Source organism: Hippocampus bargibanti, linkage group LG07, assembly GCF_051943395.1.
Source record: "Hippocampus bargibanti isolate YZ-2025 linkage group LG07, ASM5194339v1, whole genome shotgun sequence".
NCBI classification, from domain to species: Eukaryota; Metazoa; Chordata; class Actinopteri; order Syngnathiformes; family Syngnathidae; genus Hippocampus; species Hippocampus bargibanti.
In genome coordinates, this window is record NC_142740.1 from 5922961 (window position 1) to 5946652 (window position 23692).

The 23692-nt window shown below is 42.0% G+C and overlaps 1 protein-coding gene across 9 annotated transcripts in view; it reads right to left on the reverse strand.

The window, feature by feature from the left end:
- LOC148895280 (protein CFDP2-like) overlaps nt 1-23692 on the reverse strand; it is a 251007-nt gene that overhangs the window by 106496 nt on the left and 120819 nt on the right. For 4 of the 9 annotated variants that reach the window (XM_089001664.1, XM_089001663.1, XM_089001662.1 and 1 more), the window contains exons 1-3: nt 5420-8267; nt 3156-3372; nt 1444-1553 (exon numbers count right to left, since the gene is read on the reverse strand). In XM_089001664.1, coding sequence (XP_088857790.1) covers nt 6697-8010 — 1314 coding nt within the window. In that variant the 5' untranslated portion in view covers nt 8011-8267 and the 3' untranslated portion in view covers nt 1444-1553; nt 3156-3372; nt 5420-6696. Of the gene's footprint in view, nt 1-1443; nt 1554-3155; nt 3373-5415; nt 8268-17167; nt 17262-23692 lie in introns of those variants that run through there. The other 5 variants (XM_089001667.1, XM_089001665.1, XR_016115636.1 and 2 more) reach the window with 4 other exon arrangements.

A 23692-nucleotide genomic window follows, 5' to 3' on the forward strand; every position in this document is an offset into this window, starting at 1 on the left:
GGTAGCTAGAGCTAAGAGATCGCTAATAGCTAGCTACCGACAGCTAGTAGTGATTATTCTATATTGACATTTATCCGCTGGGTATTTTATTGGAGAATATGAATATAAGACATTTTTTGGCTAGTTCCTTTTGTAGAATAAAAACGAGATATAGCTAGCTAGAGAGATAGAGAGACAGCTAGCTAGAGACCTAGTAAGCTAGCTAGCTAGCTAGAGAGATTGCTAGTTATAGAGCTACAGAAATAGCTAGCTAGAGAGATAGAGAGACAGGAAGAGTGCGAGCTAGCTAGCTAGCTCGATAGATGAGCATGGAATTTAACAAGTTAGATTTGCTTTCACGGGCCAAATCAAACAATGTAGCGGGCCATATTTGGCCCCCGGACCTTGACTTTGACACCTGTGACGTAAGGGATTAGCCAGATATCTGAGTAGAAATCGAGCAAGCTAGCGAGTTAGCTAGCTCAATCGCTAGTGAGCAATCTATCTAGCTCAATCGCTAGCTAGGCCACCAGCTAGCTTGATAGATGAGTATAGAATTTCACAAGTTTGATTTGCTTTCATGGGCCGAATCAAACAATGTGGCGGGCCAGATTTGGCCCCCGGGCCTTGACTTTGACACCTGTGACATAAGGGATTAGCCAGCTAATTGAATAGAAAGAGAGTGAGCTAGCTAGCTCGATCGATAGATGAGTATAACATTTCCCGAGTTTGATTTGCTTTCACGGGCTGAATAAAACAATGTGGCGGGCCAGATTTGGACCCCGGGCCTTGACTTTGACACCAGTGATGTAAGAGATTAGCCAGCTAGCTGAATAGAAAGAGAGCAAGCTAGCAAGTTAGATAGCGAGTTAGCTAGCTCAATTGGTAGCGAGCAATGTATATAGCTCAATCGCTAGCTCGGTTGCTAGCTAGCTCGATAGATGAATATGGAATTTCACAAATTTGATTTGCTTTCATGGGCCGAATTAAACAATATGCCGGGCCAGATTTGGCCCCCGGGCCGTGACTTTGACCCCAATGTGACATTTGGATTAAAAAGGCACTTTTCAAGGTGCGTAATAAGACGACCAAAGAATTCCAAAGCACCATCCTCGCAGGGCGACGGCAGGACGTTGCGCAACGCCATCTGTAACCATGACGAAACCGTCGTTGCAGAATCGCACTCGCTAGCACGCGCGCCAGACGGGCTGAAATGGCGCTCGTTGCCGTTGACCTCGACAGCTTGCATCCCAAAATTACCTTGACACCCACTGGCTGCCTTTCAGAAAGCTAATTAATCCCAGGTGACCCGACGTTCATCGCTGTGTTCTAAAAGCCTTGGCGAGACTGCGGAGGAAAAAGCCGCTGGAGGTGCACTCCTGAGGCCTGTTATTTTATTTTGGAGGGGAATCTGGGATTGAAATCTCTTTTTTGGAAAGAAAGTTACAAAGAAAAAAGGATCACCTGTCGGAGAGCAGCCCGGTGGTGCGGTGGTTAATGTAGAGGTGCAGGGTTCAATCACGTCTGGAGTGTGCCTGCTTTCTGTGTGGGTTTTCTCCGGGTACTCTTCTCTCCTGCCACATTCCAAAAAGACACATGGCAGGTTGAATAAACACTCCAAATTCTCCCTGGCCTATCAAGCCAGCTATCTATTGGCTATCGAGCTAGCTATCTCTTGGCTATATAGCTATCTAGCTGGCTGGCTGGCTATCTAGCTAGCTATCAAGCTATTAGGTACTTATTGGCTAGCTAGCCAGCTGGCTGGCTATCTATTAGCTATCTATCCAGCTGGCTAGTTATCTGTTGGCTATCTATTGGATAGCTAGTTATCTGGCTATTTATTAGCTATCTAGCTAGTTAGCTGGCTATCTATTAGCCCTCTGCCCAGATAGCTGGCTATCTGTTAGCTAGCTATCTTACTATCTATTGGCTATCTATTAGCTAGCTAGCTAGCAAGCAGGCTGACTACATGCCAGCTATTTATTAGCTAGCTAGCTAGCTTTCTATCTGAGTTACTTCCGGATTGAGTGAACACTGGCGCGTGAGGCTCACCCACAGAAAAAAACTTATCCTGTGACTGTAAAGTGACCTTGAGAGTTTTGAAAGGCGCTTATAAATGAAATGTAGACAGATCAACTATGTAAATCACAGGTGTCCAAGTCAAGGCCCGGGAGCCAAATCAGGCCCGCTACATAATTTTATTCGGCCACTCGGATTTCAACCAGAACGTTCGTCATCCATTGTTTATTTCTTTAATTAAATACAATAGCAAATTTATTATACATAAAATCAGGTATATTATTTGTCGTTTTAAGGCTTAATTAGTCGAACATTATGTTTTATGGGGACCTGGGAACGGATTATTCTCATTTTAATGGTTTCTCGCTGACGAAGCCTCTTGGATAGGAGGCGAAACGTCCGAAACCTTCACTTTTGTACAGATGACGGCTGAAGAAACCTTCTCATCGATGGACCACTCCTGTACGACTGAGAGCTTACACAGACGTTTCTTATGGGAAATACATGTTTGGCAGATGATCCATTGTTTATTTCTTTCATTACAATCCAATAGCACATTTATTATACATAAAAAAAGGTATATTTTGTGTAGTGTAAAGGCTTATTTAGTAGAAATTATGTTTTATGGGGACCTGGGAACGGATTATTGTCATTTTAATGGTCTCTTATGGGAAATAATTGTTTGGAAGATGATCCATTGGTTATCAAACATTTAGCACATTATATTTATACACAAAATAAGGTATAGTATGTGTAGTTTTAAGGCTGATTTGGTAGTAAATGATGTTTTATGGGGACCTGGGAACGTATTATTCTCATTTTAATGTTTTTTTATGGGAAATAAATGTTTGGAAGACAATCCATTGTTTATTTCGTTAATTACAATACAATAGCACATTTATTATACATAAAATAAGGTATATTTTGTTTCATTCTAAGGCTTAATTAGTAGAAAATGATGTTTCATGGGCACCTGGGAACGGATTATTCTCATTTTAATGGTTTCTTATGGGAAATAAATGTTTGGCAGACAAACTTTTCGCCTCACACACAATTTCGGGGAACCAATTAAGTTCGTAAACCGAGGTATCACTGTACTTGGCCAATTCAGAATCTGATATCATCTGTTCCAAGTGAAAAGATAAGTAATACGACACCTCCGATTTGGGTCACGAGCCGGGTGAAGTTGAGCGCTTCAACCAGATGAAATCTACATCAGCCGGCATGTCGACTTGTCTCCCGGACAACGGCAAAAGTCTCACAAATTCGGCCTGCGAATGATTGGCCCGACAGTCACGTTATCTCGCCGCACAGGCTGCGAATCCTCACAAAGAAGCCGAAGGAGTCGCCGGGCGGTTTTTCTTTTCTTTCGCCCTTAAACAAAAAGAAAGAAAGAAAAATGGTCTCAATGTTATCAGAAAATGACGCGCGACAGAATGTAAGCCCTTTAATATCTGCACATGTTGAAAGGCACTTTTCTTTCCAAGCGCGCCACATTGGACTGATTCCTCTTGGCCAATTAGCCGTCCTTCATTCTTTGGACGAAAAGAAAAGACAAATGCTAAATGGACTGATTACGTTGCAGCTCACTAGCTAGCGAATGAGCTCGCAAGCTCACTAGCTAGCGAGTGAGCTAGCTAGCTCTCCTTCTATTCAGCTAGCTGGCTAATATATTACATCACATGTGTCTAAATCGGCCCGTAACATCATTCACACTCACAAACTAGCTCTCCTTCTATTCAGCTAGCAGGCTAATCCCTTACATCACATGTGTCCAAGTCAAAGCCCGTGGGCCAAAACTGGCCCGACACATAATTTGATTCGGCCCGTGTAGGCAAATAAAACTTGTGAAATTCCATGCTCAACCATCAAGCTAGTAAGCTCACTAGCTAGCGAATGAGCTAGCGAACTCATTAGCTAGCGAATGAGCTAGCGAGGTCACTAGCCAGCGAATGAGCTAGCGAGCTCACTAGCTAGCGAATGACCTAGCGAGCTCACTAGCTAGCGAATGAGCTAGTGAGCTCACCAGCTTGCAAATGAGCTAGCATGCTAACTAGCTAGCAAAAGATTTAGCGAGCTCTTTAGCAAGTGAATGAGATAGCGAGCTCACGAGCAAGCAAAAGAGCTAGCGAGCTCGCTAGCTAGCGAAGTGAGCAGCGGCAGCCACACGCACCAGCGTTCACTTAACCCGGAAGTAACTCAAATAGAATAGTAAGACAAATAGATAGAAAGCTAGCTAGCAAGCCAATAGATAGCTTGCAGGCTCGCTAGCCAGCGAATGAGATAGTAAGCTCACTAACGAGCGAATGAGTTCGCGAGCGCACTAGCTAGCGAGCTCAATAGCTAGCGAAAGAGCCAGCAAGCTCACTAGCTAGCGAATGAGCTAGCGATGTCACTCGCTAGCTCTTCTTCTATTCAGCTAGCTGGCCAATCCCTTACATCACAGCTGACAAAGTCACAGTGCGTCACGTGGATTGTGTTCATTTCAAAGCGCTAAAAACTGCTAGCGTGACAACGTGATGAACGGGCATCTTCTCAAGGCCACTTGTTTGTTGGACCTTGGCTCAGCGTGGACTGAAGCTCACAAACGTGAGCAGAGGGGAACATCAACCGTCAGCTCGGCCAGCCAAGTCACCTTGTCAGGAACGAACCGGACCGGGGTAAATTTGACCAATAAAAAGCTAGCGTAGTACAATTTGACTATGCGCTGGACTTAAGGGCAGAAAACAAAAAAGAATCAACTTGTTTATCGTGGGATTCAATGCCACCCCCCCAAAAAAACCAGAACGATCCGGAAAAGTGGACTTGGTTCTCAGTTTCAAGACATTTTTAAAAGTGGAGGAGCCATCATTGTAATTTCCTAATTTATTCGGGTTTTGTTTTTTCATGCTTGGGTGCCGATAGAGCGTTGGCCATGGCCTCTGGCAATGTTTTTTCCCTTCCACAAGGGGACAGCATCTCCCTTTTTGTCCATGTTAGCGCTTTGTTACAGCTTGAGCTGTTGTTAAAGTGCTATCAAATTCAATATGTATGGATTATATTCTATTTTGTAAAGCCGCCCCCATTTCAAGCTCAGATAACCCATATCATTTAGGAATTACAGTGATACCTAGGTTTACGAACCCCTTGGCTCATGAACTTTTTGGATTACGAACGTTAAATTTACCTTGGCATACAAACTATTTTTTGGAGCGCCACAATGAGTGATGTATCGTTTGCGAACTTTCTCCAAAAAAGAAAATGGCAGCCGACTATATTTTGTCCTCTATTCAACGCCCCCAGTCTTCGGTTAAAGCCATGTGATTGGTCAAGAACGCAACAGTGAGGGGAGGTGGTTTATACATGAAAGAGACAGGCAGACGACAGAGAGAGAGTGAGAACTCACTCACTCACTCACTCACTCACTCACTCACTCACTCACTCATCCCATGGCCTAGAAGGCCATAGGGGTGCCATGATGGACGTCTGGGCAGTCGGAGATCTCCAGCGCTCTCGGTCTTCAGCAGTTCGTAGCAGGGTGTGGAATCTGCAGCCTGTCCATTCCTTAATGTTGTCCATCCAGCACTTCCTCTGTCTTCCTCTTCTCCGCTTCCCTTCTACTGTCCCCTCCAGGATGGTTTTGGATAGTGAGGTATGCCTTATAACGTGGCCAAACCAGGCCATTTTACGACGTTTCACCATTGAGAGTACAGGCTCTTGTTCTCCAGAAAGGGTGGTGACTAGCTGTCTGACGTAGTCATTTGTCTGGTGTTCCCTGTAAGATATATTGAGCATCCTTCTGTAGCTCTTATGCTCAAACGCCTTGATCCTGCGCTCCGTGTCTGCTGTAAGTGTCCAGCTCTCACAGCCGTATAACAAGGTGGAGAGTACTAGAGACTTGTACAGCCTGACCTTCACTGCAAAGCCGATGGTATTGCTCCTCCAAATTCCTCACTCACAAAGGACCCGAGGTATTTGAAATCCTTCACCACTTCTAGGGTTTGCCCGTTCATTGTGATTTTTGTTGGTGTTGTTTTATTGTAGCTATTGACCAGTATCTTGCTTTTCTCTGCGCTTATTTGCATACCGTAACCCCTCGCTACCTTTTCCAGTCTGGTGGTAAGCTCCTGGAGTTCGGCTTCGCTTTTTCCCATCAGATCTATGTCATCAGCGAACCGAAGGTTACAGATGGGTCTTCCTCCGATGGATATGAAGGTGTGAAACTCTTCCAAGGGCTCATCCATGATGTTTTCCAGAAAGATGTTGAATAGGACGGGGGACAGAAGACAGCCTTGTTGGACACCGATAAATGTTTTGAAAAGTTCCCCCATGGTGTTGTTCATGAGAACTGCACTGCAGTTCTTGAGTTGATGTAGAGTGACTGAATGACCTGGATGAGATTCTAGTTGAAGTTGTAGTTTCGGAGCAGCCGGGATGTTGTCGATGCCAGGTGACTTGCCGATCTTCAGGTTCCTTACTGCCTCCTCCACTTCTGCCTGGAGTATCGGCACGTCGTCATCTTCGCTGGTGACCTTTGCGGAGTCAGTGGTTACGTTCTGGTTGGGTTTTATTTTGAGGTTGTAGAGTTCCTGGCAGTACTCTGTCCATCTTCTGATTACTGCTGTCTTTTCGGTTAGCACAGCACCGTACTCATCTTCTATTATTGTTGCAGTATGTTACTGCGTCTTTGTCAAAGCCTTCAATGTGGCGTATGCTGCTTTACTGTTGCCCTGTCGTATACTTGTCTATTTTTTCACACTGCTCTGTGATCCACTTCTCCTTTGTTTCCCTCATCCTCTTCCTAATATATTTGTTCACCATAGTGTGCTGTTTCACAGCTTCTGGGTCATCCTTCTTGGTCCTTTTTAGTGTCCTTCTGTGGTCACACAGATCAAGGATGTCATCTGTGACCCACGGTTTCTTCTTCTTCCTATACTTCCCTAGTACTTCAGTCGCTGTTTCCACAAATGTGCTCTCCATAGCGTCTGTCAGTGAGTCAATGTCTGGTAGAAGGTTAAGGGTGGCAAATTTTCCTCCTATGCTTGCCTCAAATATTCCTGCAACTTGTGGGTCTTTCAGTTTTTCTAAGTTAAACCTGATTCGTGGTGAACCGTCTTGCTTTTGGCTTTTGAGTTTGAGTGTCAGCAGCACCATATCGTGGTCACTTCCCACGTCTGGGCCAGGAAACGTCCTGGTTTGGGCTTTGTTTATGCTTGACTTGAATCTTTGAGGGGTCAAGATATAGTCAATTTGATTGTGTATGGCACCATTTGGTGAATGCCATGTCGTTCTGCGGGAGGTTTTAAGTGGAAACAGTGTGTTGGCTGCGGTGAGCTTATGGCTCCTTGCAAATTCCAGAAGTCTTAAGCCTCTATCATTTGTTTCTCCTATCTCAAAACGCCCTGCTGTCCCTACCCAGTGCTCATACGCATCTGTGCCTATTTTGGCATTCCAGTCTCCCTGGACAATGATAAAGTCCTTCTTGGGTGTTGCCTTAATGGAGTTTTCTAACTCCTCATAGAATGTTTCTACTGCATCATCATCATAGTCCGTCGTTGGGGCATACACTTGGATGATGGTGATATTCATGGGCCGCGCAGCAATCCGGATGCTGATGAGCCTGCTGGATACAGGCGTGCAGCTGATGACTGAGTTGATTTTGCTCTTGTTGACAATAAAGCAAACTCCATGTTGGTGTCTAGATTCTTCTCCACTATACCATATCTTGTGGCCTTCGTCTGTGGTTGCCTCGCCACAGCTGGTCCACCTGACCTCCGCCAGTCCCAAGACATCCCACCTGTATCTGTCTAGTTCATGGGTCAGCTCTTTCACTTTCCCACAGGCATACAGTGTGCGGACATTCCATGTACCGATAATGGTATCAGTCCTTGGGAGGCTGTGAGTTGATGGTGTTCCTGTCCCAGTAGCATACTTGTCGTCCCCACCCTGGGGCAAATCCGTGGGTAGCGCGGTCGTTGTTTTTCCGGGCCTCGACCGATCCGGCATGAGTGATCCTGACTGTTTGTACATCATGACATTTCATTATGCAATTAAACTTGGTGGTGCCTATCTCCTCTCCAAGCTCTTCACCAGGGGTTCCGGAGCCCCCCTGGTTACCCTTGTCTAGTTTAGCCTGCCGGTCGAAGCAGTTTGCCGTGGTGTGGCCGCAGAACCTCTGCTACTTGGAGCCATAGACAAGAGCTGGGTGATGGTGAGGACCAGTTAGGGATCAACCAGCTATAAAGCATCAGCAATACAGCTGCGACCGTATCTCCCTCAAGGGTACTACCTCTCCCATACACCCCATACACCACGAGAGTGAGAAAATGGATAGAAAACAGAGAAATTTGGACTCGTTTCAACTTTGATAGTTCAAAGGCAGAGTGTGGACTGCAAGGTTAAAATATCCCATCAATCAGGCTCCACAAATAACCCGCACAAGTCACTTGATGCAAAAAGCTATCAACCCAGCTAAACAGAACACAATTGATGAGGAACGAGGTAAAATTATCGCAGAGAAAGCAAGGCAACTTCACTCAAATATCGTCAAGAGGCAACCTGGAAGTTCGGCATCCATTGATGATTTCAAGGCTAGCCACGGATGGTTCAAGAACTTTAAGCGTTGTACAGGGATTCATAGTGTCATTCGTCATGGTGAGCCAGCCAGTTCTGACGATAAAGCTGCCAAAGCTTACAAGGGATCATTCCTCAAGATGGTGAAAGAAGAAGGCTATGTTCCTCATCAAGTGTTTCATGCTGATGCTATTCAATTCCATCAAGCCATCAACGACCATCACAAAGGTAAATAAAACCACTTTATTATATAGTACAGTTTATTTATTTAATTATAATACCATAGCACATTTATTATACATAAAATAAGGTATATTTGGTGTAGTTTTAAGACTTATTTCGTAGAAAACTCTGTCTTATGGGGGACCTGGGAACTGATTAATCTCATTTTAATGGTTTCTTATGGGAAATAATTGTTTGGGATACACACTTTTCACCTTACACACTTTGTCTGGGAACCAATTTAGTTCGTAAGCTAAAATATCACTGCATATTCTATTTTGTAAAGCCACCCCCATTTCAAGCGCAGATAACTCCAGACCCATATCATTTAGGAATTAACTCTTTTTTTTCTGCTGAAAGAAGTGAGTCCGAGTGCCTGGGCCAAAACTGCCAACAAAAAGTTGCATCATCCATCTGATGGAATACTTTTTTTGTGGTAAATTGATTTCACGGACATGTAACGCACAGAAGCGCCTTCCTAAAGACGCCATTTCATCCATCAAGCGACAGACAATCTTGGCAAGGTCATCTAGCGATGCCTGTCACGATACGAACAGAAGACGAAGAAGAAGAAAGTCATTACTTGCAAAATGCAGCGATGGTGATGGGGATCCATTTTGTTTTTTGGCCTGTGACAGCAATTGCTTGCTGGTCACATCATGGCTGACGAGGACAAGATGGGGGTGCGAAGGGGGGTTTCAAGCGGCAGGTTTGCTTCCACGAGTGCTTTCTGATTGTGGTCATTGAAGGCGTCCAAATCGACGTCGGCTTTTTTCACTTTCAAAGTTTGCACACGGCACTCGATAAGCGAGTAGCGCAACGATCCGACGATAGGAACGTGCAGATTTCCAGGACGCCTTCACCATCAGTTCCGCACCCCCTTTCTTTGAGTGTGGACATGGTTTGTTATCAAGTGGAGTCCTTTTGCGATGATGGGACCGAAAAAGACCCCACCACAGGTTAGTGTTAAGACGAAGAGGACACAAAAGAACAAACGAGGTGTGCGTTTGTGTGATTTAGCGTTCCAGTACGCTAAGTCGACCGTTGCTACCATCCTTAGGATCAAGGACGCTATTAAGGGTGTTTCTGTGTTGTCTAAGCAACGGTCTCAGGCAATGGAAGAGGTTGAAAAACTTTTGTTGATTTAATAATCAACAAATAACAATTAAATAAAAGGAGCTAGCAGGGGACATTGTGAGTGAGGGTATTATCGCCGAGAAAGCACAGCAACTTCACTCGGATATCATCAAGAGGCAACTACATCAACGACCATCACAAAGATCAATACAATGACTTTATTGTACAGTACAGTTTATTTATTTCATTACAATACAATAGCACATTTATTATACATAAACAAAGGTATAAGGTATATTTTGTGTCGTTTTAAGGTGTATTTAGTAGAAAATGATGTTTTATGGGGACCTGGGAAAGGGTTATTTTCATTTTAATGGGAAATATTCTTATGGGAAAGAAAAGTTTGGAAGATGAACTTTTTGCCTTACACACACCTTCAGAGAACCAATTACGTTTGTAAGATGAGGTATCACTGTATATATCTAAAGCATCACTCTAAATGAAAAAAAAATGAAAACATGGCCAAAAAAACCCCCTCAAATATAATACATACTGTATATATATATATATATATCGATGAGAAGGTTTCTTCAGCCGTCATCTGTACAAAAGTGAAGGTTTCGGACGTTTCGCCTCCTATCCAAGAGGCTTCGTCAGCGAACTAAAGTCTGACTGGTCGTATCGGCCCCATTTATATATCCCTAATGTCCAGACCTGGTGGCGCCGGACACAGCTATGATAGGTCCCTACTCTCAGGTTGGGGGGGCGCGGGACCCCTCCCTGTGGCCCCACTGATTGTTCCTACATTCCTGACTAACGACTGGCCTATTACCCCCACTCCCCCCAGTATCACCTCATCAGCATAACGACCCTCATCAGCATTGCGAAAGTTGCCTAACCTGTTTTGCCTGAGCAGGCTATTGTATGAACGATCCAAATTGAACCTCACCCCACCAGACCGGTTTAATGAAGGATTTTGTTGTTTTATAAGAATCGCTTCTTTTACCCCCCTTTCAAACCATCTATGTTCTTTAACCTCATTGTCGTCAAATGAGTGGTTGCTAGCTTTTAGGTGCAAATGTACTGCCGATTGAGGCCCGCTTGTATTATCCCTGCGATGTTGATAGTCTTTTTTTGAGAATTTGTTGAGTCTCCCCAATATACTGCTCTTTACAATTTTCATTCTTACAATGTATTGAATAAACTACATTACTTTGTTTTTCATTTGGTAGCCTATCTTTTGGATGCACTAATTTTTGCCTTAACATGTTTATCGGTTTGAAATAAGTCGGAATTTTATGTTGCCAAAGGACTCTTTGTAATTTTTCAGAAACTCCTGCAATGTACGGTACTGCTACTCCTCTCCTTTTAGAATCTTGAGAATTATTGCTTTCGTTCGCTATTCTTTCTTTCTGACATTTGTTGAATGACCACTGAGGGTACCCACAGTTAGTGAGTGCTCTCTACATGGAAGAGATGGAGAAACAGGGCCTCACATCCTTCCCAGGGACAAAACCTAGACACTGGTTTAGATATGTGGACGATACTTTTGTCATAATTAAGAAACAAGAAATTCAATCCTTCACAGATCATCTCAACTCTGTAGACATTAAATTTACTCGTGAGGACATTCAAGAGAACCAACTAGCCTTCTTGGATTGTAAAGTAATTATAAAAGAGGACAGAGCGCTAAAAACAGAAGTCTTTAGGAAGGCTACGCACACTGACCAATACTTACTTTTTGACTCTAACCACCCTTTACAACATAAACTAGGAGTTATCAGAACCCTCCAGCATAGGGCTAAACTAATACCAACTAGCGTTGAAGGTAGAGAAAAGGAGTCAAAACATATCAGGAGAGCACTCACTAACTGTGGGTACCCTCAGTGGTCATTCAACAAATGTCAGAAAGAAAGAATAGGAAATGAAACCAAAAATTCTCAAGATACAAAAAGGAGAGGAGTAGCAGTACCGTACATTGCAGGAGTTTCTGAAAAATTACAAAGAGTCCTTTGGCAACATAAAATTCCTACTTATTTCAAACCGATAAACACGTTAAGGCAAAAATTAGTGCATCCAAAAGATAGGCTACCAAATAAAAAACAAAGTCATGTAGTTTATTCCATACATTGTAAGAATGAAAATTGTAAAGAGCAGTACATTGGGGAGACTCAACAAATTCTCAAAAAAAGACTTTATCAACATCGCAGGGATAATACTAGTGGGCCTCAATCGGCAGTACATTTGCACCTAAAAGCTAGCAACCACTCATTTGACGACAATGAGGTTAAAATCTTAGCGAAAGAACATAGATGGTTTGAAAGGGGGGTAAAAGAAGCGACTCTTATAAAATAACAAAATCCTTCATTAAACCGGTCTGGTGGGGTGAGGTTCAATTTGGATCGTTCATACAATAGGCTGCTCAGGCAAAACAGGTTAGGCAACTTTCGCAATGCTGATGAGGGTCGTTATGCTGATGAGGTGATACCGGGGGGAGTGGGGGTAATAGGCCAGTCGTTAGTCAGGAATGTAGGAACAATCAGTGGGGCCACAGGGAGGGGTCCCGCGCCCCCCCCAACCTGAGAGTAGGGACCTATCATAGCTGTGTCCGGCGCCACCAGGTCTGGACATTAGGGATATATAAATGGGGCCGATACGACCAGTCAGACTTTAGTTCGCTGACGAAGCCTCTTGGATAGGAGGCGAAACGTCCGAAACCTTCACTTTTGTACAGATGACGGCTGAAGAAACCTTCTCATCGATGGACCACTCCTGTACGACTGAGAGCTTACACAGACGTATATATATATATATATATATATATATATATATATATATATATATATATATATATACATAATTTCCCATATGAAACCATTAATATGAGAATAATCCATTCCCAGGTCTCCATAAAACATCATTTCTACTAAATAAGTCTTAAAACTACACAAAATATAACTTATTTTATGTATAATAAATGTGCTATGGAATTATAATTAAAGAAATAATCTGTACTGTATAATAATGTCATTTTATTGACCTTTGTGGTGGTCGTTGATGTCTTGATGGAGTGGAGTGGCCGGTTTCATCAGCATTAAACACTTGATGAGGAACGTAGCCTTCTTCTTTCACCATCTTGAGGAATGATCCCTTGTAGGTGCTTTCTATGCCATAATTTTACCTTGTTCCTCATCACTTGTGTTCTGTTTAGCTGGGCTGATAGCTTTTTGCATCAAGTGTACACATGGCTTGTGCGGGTTATTTGTGGAGCCTGATTGATGGGATATTTTAACCTTCCAGTCTACACTCTGCTTTTGAACTATCAAAGTTGAAACCAATCCAAATTTCACAGTGTTTTCTATCCATTTTCTCACCTTTTCACTTTTTTTGTTTCAAGCTCTGTCGTCTCCCTTTCATGTGTGTGTGTGTGTTTTCTCACTCTCTCTCTGTCGCCTGCCTGTCTCTTTATTGTTTAGCCTTCTGTCCCCCACTGCTGCGTTCTTGACCAATCACGTGACTTTAACCGAAGACTGGGGGCGGGCTGTAGAGGACAAAAACAGTCGGCTGCCATTTTCTTGTTAGGAGAACGGGCTCGTTCGCGGACGACACATCACTTTTTTTTTTTTTTGCCATGTTTTCAATTTTTGGGGCATGCGAAAATATTTAAGTCATTCACTGCCATTCCGGAATATATTTGGAAATTGAAAAGTATGACGTAGAGCACCATTCCCAAATTTGTTCGGGTTTTGTTTTTTCTTGCTCGGGTGACGATAAAGTGCTGGTCACACCTCTGGCAATGTTTTTTTCCCTTGCACGAGGGGGCAGCATTTCCCTTTTTGTCCATGTTGGCGCTTTGTTCCAGCTTCAGCTGTTGTGAAAGCGCTATATCAACCAATATGTGTGGATTGCATTGTATTTTGTACATTTGTCCCCATTTCAAGCTCACATAACTCCAGACCCATCTAAATTAGGAATTAACTATTTTTTTATGATAAAAGAAGAGACTCTTGGGTTTCTTACGCTGAATTGAATGTTTATGTTGTCCCAAAACTCAATATTCTGTGGGTCCTGGAATTTGAGTGAAAATGACAAAAACCCTGGCACTGGAGTGGAGACATTTTAGGACATCGTCTGCGAGTGAAGGACAACCGACATGTTGCGTCCATAATTTGTAAAATCACTTCTAATGACTTCTACAAAGATTCCACCGAATATAGCTATATTTTACATTTTAAGACTCGCGCTGAATATTCAGCAAGTCTTGTTTTTGAGTTGATGACGATACCCGACGCGACGTCACGGAGGGAACGCCCCTGACCAACAAAGCGGCACACAATATGTTTTGGGTACTTTTTTTCGTCTGAAAATCGCGAAATTAGAAGGAAACGACATAAATAACGCGATGGTGAATCGTTATGTGTCGCAGACAATTGCGGCAACACGCATAAAGAAAGTGGAAGTTGACACAAAAACCCCCAGCAGACAAATCAGCCCATTTCCAATAGAGCTTGTGCGCCATCTTGTGCATTTTTTTGGGGCGCTACATTGGAGTCCAGACGGCTCAAATTGACACGGAAGGACTTCTTTAATCGATTGCAAACATTTATGCTTTCCTCTTCGGAACTATTTGAATCACATTCATAACTGGATGAGTATCAAAAAGGAATTATTTCCAAATCTGAACTCTCTGAAAGCATTGTTTTGATTCTGGAGCAAGGCAGTTTGTGAAGGAGTATCCTGGCTTGATGTCATGAACAAGGGCGCGGGACCTTCTGAAACTCGGCATCTCCGAGGTCATTTTGAAGTAGTTTTGGGACACTTGAAGTCATTTTGATTGGTGTTTTGCATTTGACTAAAAATATCAGCCTGTGTGTTTTGGCTATTTTAGATGCTATAAAACGTTTTTCTGATGTCAGTTAGGAAACAAAAAAATGGTGTCGGTTGTCCTTTAAGAGAGCAATGAAATTGAAGCAGCTGAACGCCATTTGAGTGGGTGGCAAAGATACAGGTAGGTTTCTCTTCATCCAGTTGGACCGTTTTTTTTGTTGTTGTTGTTGTTGTTTCTTTGTATATAAAAAGGCATTTAAGGTATTTATGATCCTCAAAAGGGAGCCAATAGACTGCAAGAAAAATCCCGCGTCTCGGTAACGTAGCGAGACGGAAATCTATGAAGAGCTTTCTGCCGTCAATGGAGAGAAAAGTAAATGTTTTGAACCCACTCTGTGTATCGACAAGGTATTTTCTATCCTATAAACTTTTTTTTCAATCTCAATCTAACATATGGCTGAGTGGGTGTGGGCTTCAATGGAGCTAAGCAGGACAACGACACCACCTACTGTCAAAGTTTTATCTGCACGAGTCCCACCAGCAGAAGATTTGACTTTATCTTCGCATGCAAGACGCGCTCGTGAGGAGGCGACCTTGCATGCGATGGATTGTGGCGTCCATTTTGTGGCGTCGCGGGGTTTTGCGGGGGCCCACCCGCGTCTTCCGCCGAATCATTTCCTCCCGTTTGAAGATGCGGACACTCTTTTGAAGCTTCAAAGCCGTGGTAGTGAACCCTCCCACTTCCTCAAATAATAATAATACATTTCATTTCTATACATACATACATTACATTTTCATAACCAGCTGGCTAGCTAATAGATAGCGCACTAGATAGCAAGCTAGCCAGACAAATAGCCAATAGACAGCAAATAGATAGCTAGATAGGTATCCAGCTCGATAGCTCATAGATAGTGAGCTAGATAGCAAGCTAGCTAGCCAGATAGCCACTAGACAGCAAATAGATAGCAAATATATAGCTAGCTGGGTAATAATATACAATAATATTTTCATTACTAAGCGCCTTTCAAAACTCTCAACATAACTTTATAGTCATAGTATCAGTATTTATGTGTGTGAGCAGCGGCAGCCACACGCGCCAGCGTACACTCAACCCGGAATACCTCAAATAGATAGAAATCTAGCCAGCTAGCTGATATATAACCAGATAGCTAGCTAGCTAATAGATAGCCAACTAGATAGTAAGCTAGCCAGCCAGATAGCCAATAGATAGCTAGCTGGGTAGGCAGCTAGGTAGCCAGCTAGATAGTTAGATAGGCAGCTAGATAGCTAATAGACAGCAAATAGATGCCTCAATTCGACTTGTCAATCAAGAGGGTGGCGCCGCTTTTTAGCTGCGGGGCTTCCTCAACCTCTGTGGGATGTTTCATCGGGTTAAGGAGATATGACAAAGCCCCACCCTTTATTTGAGTCGTCTGAAATAATAATAATAATAATATAATAATAATAATGAGCCCTCGTTTCCAATCGAGTCTCGAGAGTTGAGAAACAACTGGCAGATCAAATAGCCACATCTGATTTGGTACTTTGTGGTACAGTGATACCTCAGGTCACAAACTTAATTGGTTCCCAGAAAGTGTGTGTAAGGCGAAAAGTTAGTCTGCCAAACATTTATTTCCCATAAGAAACCATTAAAATGAGAATAATCCGTTCCAAGGTCCCCATAAAACACAATTTTTTACTAAATAAGCCTTAAAACTACCCAAAATATACCTTATTTATGTATAATAATAATACATTTCATTTATAAGCGCCTTTCAAAACTCTCAAGGTCACCTTCAAAATTGTACAGATGACGGCTGAAGAAACCTTCTCATCGATCAAATAATAATAAATAATAATAATAATAATAATAATAATAATAATAATAATATTACATTTAATTTCTAAGCGCCTTTTAAAACTCTCAAGGACACTTTACAGTCATGGGATTTTTTGTGTGGGTTAAGCAGCGGCAGCCATTCGCACTCTACCCGGAAGTAACACAGCAGCAAAGTTATGAAAGGAAGAGGAAAGGAAAGAAAGAAGTAGAAACGCAAAATACAGGAGCTACTGGAAAGGCAGCCACTATTGCGGCGCCATCTTGAAGTTAAAGAAGAAAAAAAAAAATCACAAATAATACGACAACACAAAGACACAGAGAGTCATTCATTCGACAGCACTTGATGTACCCTCTTTGTGACATGAAGCAGAAATGAATTTGATTTGGTATTTTTCTTCTGCTAATTCCTCCATTTTGCTTTTTTTTTGGGTCATTTTTCTGCCCTATTTCTCTATGTTTTTTGGCAAAGATGAAAGATTAGCCCAAATAGTACCCGGAAAAAAACCGCCCCCACACCCCAAAAATGGGCAGTGCGGCAATTGGAACAGCAGCTTGACCCAAATTCCAAAATGCGAGGCAACAGAGTATCCACTACCCCACCGTGCAGTCCCACTTGAGTTCTGCTTGGCCCAAAATACCCGAGCCGCTCACCCTGCTGCTACCCGCGCTGCTTTCAATCACCGTTTGTGCTGTGCGACCAAGGGAGGGAGTCCTGACCCATTTGGAGGAAAGTGGCACCAGCGGAAGAATTAACCAGGCTGCCCCTCGGAAAAATTACATAAAATAAATGACAAAAAATAGAATTAAAAATATCAGGACAGGCAAAATTAACCAGATAGGACACCATACATCCATACATCAAACAATGGATGACTTTTATCAATTCAATTAAAATTGGGAGGGGATGGGGGGGCGGATATTTCCTTATTGTCAATCCAACCTGAATGTAAATACAGTGATACATCATTTTATGAACTTAAATGTTTCCCAGAAAGTGTGTGTAAGGCGAAAAGTGTGCTTTCCAAACATTAATTTCTAATAGGTAACCATTAAAAATGAGAATAATCTGTTTCCAGGTCCGCATAAAACATATTTTTTTACGAAATAAGCTCTAAAACTACACAACATATACCTTATTTTATGTATAATAAATGTGCTATTGGATTGTATTCAAGAAATAAAAATGGATCATTTTCCAAATATTTATTTTCCACAATAAACCATTAAAATAAGAAATAATCCCTTCCCAGGTCTCCATAAACCATACATTTCTACTAAATAAGCCTTAAAACTACACAAAATATACCTTATTTTATTTATAATAAATGTGCTATTGGAGTAGAAGGAAATACATAAAGAATGGATCGTCTTTCAAACATTTATTTCCCATAAGAAACCATTAAAATGAGAATAATCCGTTCCCAGGTCCCCCATAATACATAATATTTGCCGAAATAAGCCTTAAAACTACACAACATATACCTTATTTTATGTATAATAAATATGCTATTGTATTGTAAAGAAAGAAATAAACTGAACTATATAATAATAATAATCATCATCATAATAATAATAATAACAATAACACGTTTCATTTCTAAGCGCCTTTCAAAACTCTCAAGGTCACTTTACAGTTTTTCTATTGGTGAGCAGCAGCAGCAGCCACATGCGCCAGCCTCAAACCGGAATAACTCGAATAGATAGAAAGTTAGCTGGCTAGCTAATCAATAACTAATAGATCGCTAGTTAGCCATCTAGCTAGCTAGAAAGATTATTGATATCAAATAGCATATATATATATATATATATATATATATATATATATATATATATATATATATGCTATTTGATGGGATGGGATGGAATGGGATTTGCCTTTATTAGTCTCACAGTGGAGAAATTTACATTTCACAGCAGCAAAGTGATTAAAGGAATGAAAGTAGAAAAACAAAATACATGAGCTGCTGGAAAGGCAATGGATATCGATGATCTTTCTAGCTATATATATATATATATATAATTCATCTCATTTTCCGTATCGCTTATTCCTCATTAGGGTCGCGGGGGTTGCTGGAGCCTATCTCAGCTGTCTTCGGGCACGAGGCGGGGGACACCCTGAATTGGTTGCCAGCCAATCGCAGGGCACACAAAGACGTACAACAGTCACACTCACACCGAGGGACAATTTGGAGTGGTCAATCTGCCTGCCATTCATGTTTTTTGGAGTGTGGGAGGAAACCGGAGGACCCGGAGAAAACCCACGCGGGTCCGGGGAGAACATGCAAACTCCACACAGGGAGGCCGGACCGGGACGCAAACCGGCGACCTCTGCACTGTGAAACCGGTGTACTAACCACTCGACTACCGGGCCGCCCTTGTACTGTCTAGTGTTATCTATTTAGTTCCCTTATTCATTTCGAGTTCAGATTACTTTTTGTGTCATTATTTAATTCACGTTTTCTCGAGTGGAACTTTGAAGCGCATGTGCTTCATAGTGCTTTTCTGTTGCGCAGTTAATCACAAGACGAAACCCATGCGACTTCACCCATCGCTTCTACCACACTGTGTTGCAGGTAATAATTGCTTCATTTCGTTTTTATTGTACGATATTTAGTTTCTTGTGTTGTGTTTCATTTGCCCGTGAATGTTCGTGGCGGATTGAACTGTGCGCCCTGGCAAGCGCACCGCGTGTTCTGCCGAGTCTCCGCGTATGATGCCTTCAGGGACATCATGTAAATAACATTGAACTTGTGTTGTATTCTCTTTTTCTGTAAATAACCACTATACGATCACACAGTGTTCATTATGTTTTGTTATCTACAATGTTTTGCATATTCAGAACAATCTGGACGAGATACAAGTTACTCACAAGACGAAACCCATGCGACTTCACCCATACTGTGTTGCAGAAATAAAAAGACACATCCACGCGTCTGGTCTTATTAAGACGGCCGCATAGTGGAGATGAAGACAGTCACTGTTGTGACACCCGTCACAGATAGATAGATAGATAGATAGATAGATAGATAGATAGATAGATAGATAGATAGATAGATAGATAGATAGATAGATAGATAGATAGATAGATAGATAGATAGATAGATAGATAGATAGATAGATAGATAGATAGATAGATAGATAGATAGATAGATAGATAGATAGATAGATAGATAGATAGATAGATAGATAGATAGATAGATAGATAGATAGATAGATAGATAGATAGATAGATAGATAGATAGATAGATAGATAGATAGATAGATAGATAGATAGATAGATAGATAGATAGATAGATAGATAGATAGATAGATAGATAGATAGATAGATAGATAGATAGATAGATAGATAGATAGATAGATAGATAGATAGATAGATAGATAGATAGATAGATAGATAGATAGATAGATAGATAGATAGATAGATAGATAGATAGATAGATAGATAGATAGATAGATAGATAGATAGATAGATAGATAGATAGATAGATAGATAGATAGATAGATAGATAGATAGATAGATAGATAGATAGATAGATAGATAGATAGATAGATAGATAGATAGATAGATAGATAGATAGATAGATAGATAGATAGATAGATAGATAGATAGATAGATAGATAGATAGATAGATAGATAGATAGATAGATAGATAGATAGAATGACTTTAGGAGAAAGAAATGAGTTTCTGAAAGTGAGAGTTTTCAGTCGAGGAAGGTTTGATGCATCACATTCAATTTTTTGAACTCTTGAGAGTTTTACCCCCAAATGTATCCAATTCATAATGAATTAACAAACATGGCCACCAAACTATAAATCCTTCACTATTTTGTCGCGTAGATAAAGTGGTTTTATTGACCTTTGTGATGGTTGTTGATGTCGTTGCCTCTTGATGATATCCGAGTGAAGATGCCATGCTTTCTTTGCGATAATACCCTCACTCACACTGTCCCCTGCTACCTGCTTTTCGTTAATCCAAATCAACACAAGTTTTCAACCTCTTCTATTGCCTTTGCTTAGACAACACAGAAATACCCTTAGCCACACGTAGCAATGGTTGACTTAGCATACTGGTACTGGGAAGCTAAATCACACAAACACACACCTCGTTGTTGATCTCCTTCTTCTGCTCGACCATCATTTTCTTTAATGTCTTTTTCTTCTTAACACTAGCCTGTGGTGGGGTCTTTTTCAGTCCAATAATAGCAAAATCCCTCCAATCGATAGCAAACCACGTCTGCACTTAAAGGCGGAGTAGAAAACTAGTCCGCCAGCCACCGTGGAGCTGTGTGGTTTGGTCTATATTAATTCGTATGCCAAGATTATATTATCGCGAATTTGTGTTCAGAAGGTGAAAAGTTTGTGAGCTAAAGCGTCCGTAAGCCGAGCAAAAGTACTCCACTCGATAACAAGCCATGTCTGCACTCAAAGAAAAGAGGTGTGGAAAACTAGTCCGCCAGCCAACGTGGCGCTCCGTGTGGTTTGGTTGGTATGCCGAAAACTAGTTTGTATGCCAAGATTATATTCTGAATTTAATAATAATAATAATAATAATAATAATAATACATTTCATTTATAAGCGCCATTCAATACTCTCAAGGTCACTTTACAGTCACAGGATATTTTTTTCCTGTGGGTGAGCAGCGGCAGCCACAAACGCCAGCATTTACTCAACCCGGAATAACGCAAATGGATAGAAAGCTAGCTAGCTAGCTAATAGCCAGCTAATAGATAGCTAGCAAGATAGCTAGCTAATAGATAGCCAGCAAGATACATAGCCAACTAGATAGCCAGCTAGTTAGTTAGAATGCGACTGTAATGTTCGTAAGGCGAAAAGTTCGTAAACGAAAGCGTTCGTAAATTGAGGTCTCACTGTAACGGGAAATGTTTAGGTTTTCGAGCAAATTTCTGGAACGGATTACGGTCGAAAACCCAAGTTGGACTGTATCTGTAACCAAAAACTAGTCCACCAGCCAACGTGGCGCCGTGTGGTTTGGTTCGTCCGCCAAAAACTAGTTTGTATGCCAAGATTATATTCTCGCAAATTTAACGTTCGTAAAGCGAAAAGTTCGTTTGCTAAAGCGTTGGTAAGTTTTATGAGGCAATGGGGTCAAAGTGGCGTCAAAATGGGGTCGAAATGGGGTCAAAATGGGATCAAATTGGGGTCAAATTGGGGTCCAAATGGGGTCAAGATGGGGTCGAAATGGGGTCGAATTGGGGTCAAAATGGGATCAAATTGGGGTCAAATTGGGCTCGAAATGGGGTCAAGATGGGGTCGAAATGGGGTCAAATTGGGGTCAAAATTGGGTCCAAATGGGGTCAAACTGGGGTCGAAATGGGGTCAAATTGGGGTCAAAGTGGCGTCAAAATGGGGTCGAAATGGGGTCAAAATGGGATCAAACTGGGGTCGAAATGGGGTCAAATTGCGGTCAAAATAGGGTCCAAATGGGGTCAAACTGGGGTCGAAATGGGGTCAAATTGGGGTCAAAATTGGGTCCAAATGGGGTCAAACTGGGGTCAAATTGGGGTCAAACTGGGGTCGAAATGGGGTCAAATTGGGGTCAAAATAGGGTCCAAATGGGGTCAAACTGGGGTCGAGATGGGGTCAAATTGGGGTCAAAATTGGGTCCAAATGGGGTCAAACTGGGGTCTACCACACTCCAGCAAAACAGAAAGCAAGGTTGTCAGAATTTTACCATGACGACATGGATGTCAACATCTTTTCTCCCTCCTGCTCCATCAGGCCTTGCGGGACGTTTCCATCAGACTTCTATGCAACGTGACAGCTTGGAGGGGATCAAAGAGCGACCTAGCTTGATGTCTCGCACCAATTCTCCAACTCACCAAGACAGAATTGTGACAGACGTTTGATGGAAGGTTGAGGGGGAAAAAAATACAAAATGAAGTCTTATCAGCTCTCGCCATTCGTTCTTCCGGATTCTTCTGACGAGGACGGGGGACCGTCCGTCCATTCTGTTGACACGTAAGGAAAAGCCTGAGGAATTTCCACAGCTTATCTCTTCGAGAGTGTCATAAAATAAAACTTGAAGTGCACAGGCCTGCTTTTATTGCTCTTGTGAAACATTTTCCATCCAATAAAATTGTCTGGTAAAAAAAAAAAAAAAAGGCGAACGGGGATCAATCGAAAACAAGATTTATGTCTTTCAAAACAAAGACAAAGGTCCCTCAGACCCCCCCCCCCCCACACAAAAAAATGCTAACCAGCTACAACAATTTATTCAGCCCACCATAGCGCCAATGAGAAGAATTGAACATGGATGCTAGCATTTATCATTTGCCTCGACGCCCTAAGAACAACCCCCCCACGACGTAAAGTGATACCTCGACTTACGAACGCTTTAGCTAACGAAGTTTTCGTCTAACGAACATTAAATTCGCGAGAATATAATCTTGGCATATGTAGTCGTTTTCAGCGGCCGAACGAAACCACACAACGCCACGGTGGCTGGCGGACTAGTTATCCACACCCCATTTTCTTTGAGTGCAGACGCGGTTTGTTATCGAGTTGAGTACTTTTGCTAATATGGGACCGAAAAAGATAATAGCTAATAGATAGCCGGATCGATAGCTAATAGACAGCTAGCCAGCCAGAAAGCTAATAGATAGCCAGCTAACTAGCTAGCTAATAGACATCTAAAAGACAGGTAGACATCTGGAGAGATAGCCAGCCATCTACATAGCTAATAGATAGCTAATAGATAGCCAGCCAGCTGGATCGATAGCGAATAGACAGCCAGCCAGACAGACAGATAGCTAATAGATAGCCAGCAAACTAGCTAGCTAATAGATATCTAATAGACAGCTAGCTATCCGGATTATTCTCATTTTAATGGGTTCTTATGGGAAATAAAAGTTTTCACCTTTCACACACTTTCTGGGAACCAATTAAGTTGGTAAGCTGAGGTATCACTGTGTAGTCAAATCTCGGTTTTCGAACATCTTGGTTCTTGACCAATCTGGTTTGCGACCAAAAATGTTTTTTTTTATGCCTCGGTTTGAAACCAAAAATCAGTCCTCAAACTAACTGAGTGCACCCGAATGCACCATTTTATCCGCTTCCTGATACGTGATTTCCTGGTTTCGCGTTTCATTGTGAGCAGCCGCGTTTGTATTTTTTAATCAGGATAAAAAAAAAGCAGACATTAACTACATTGATA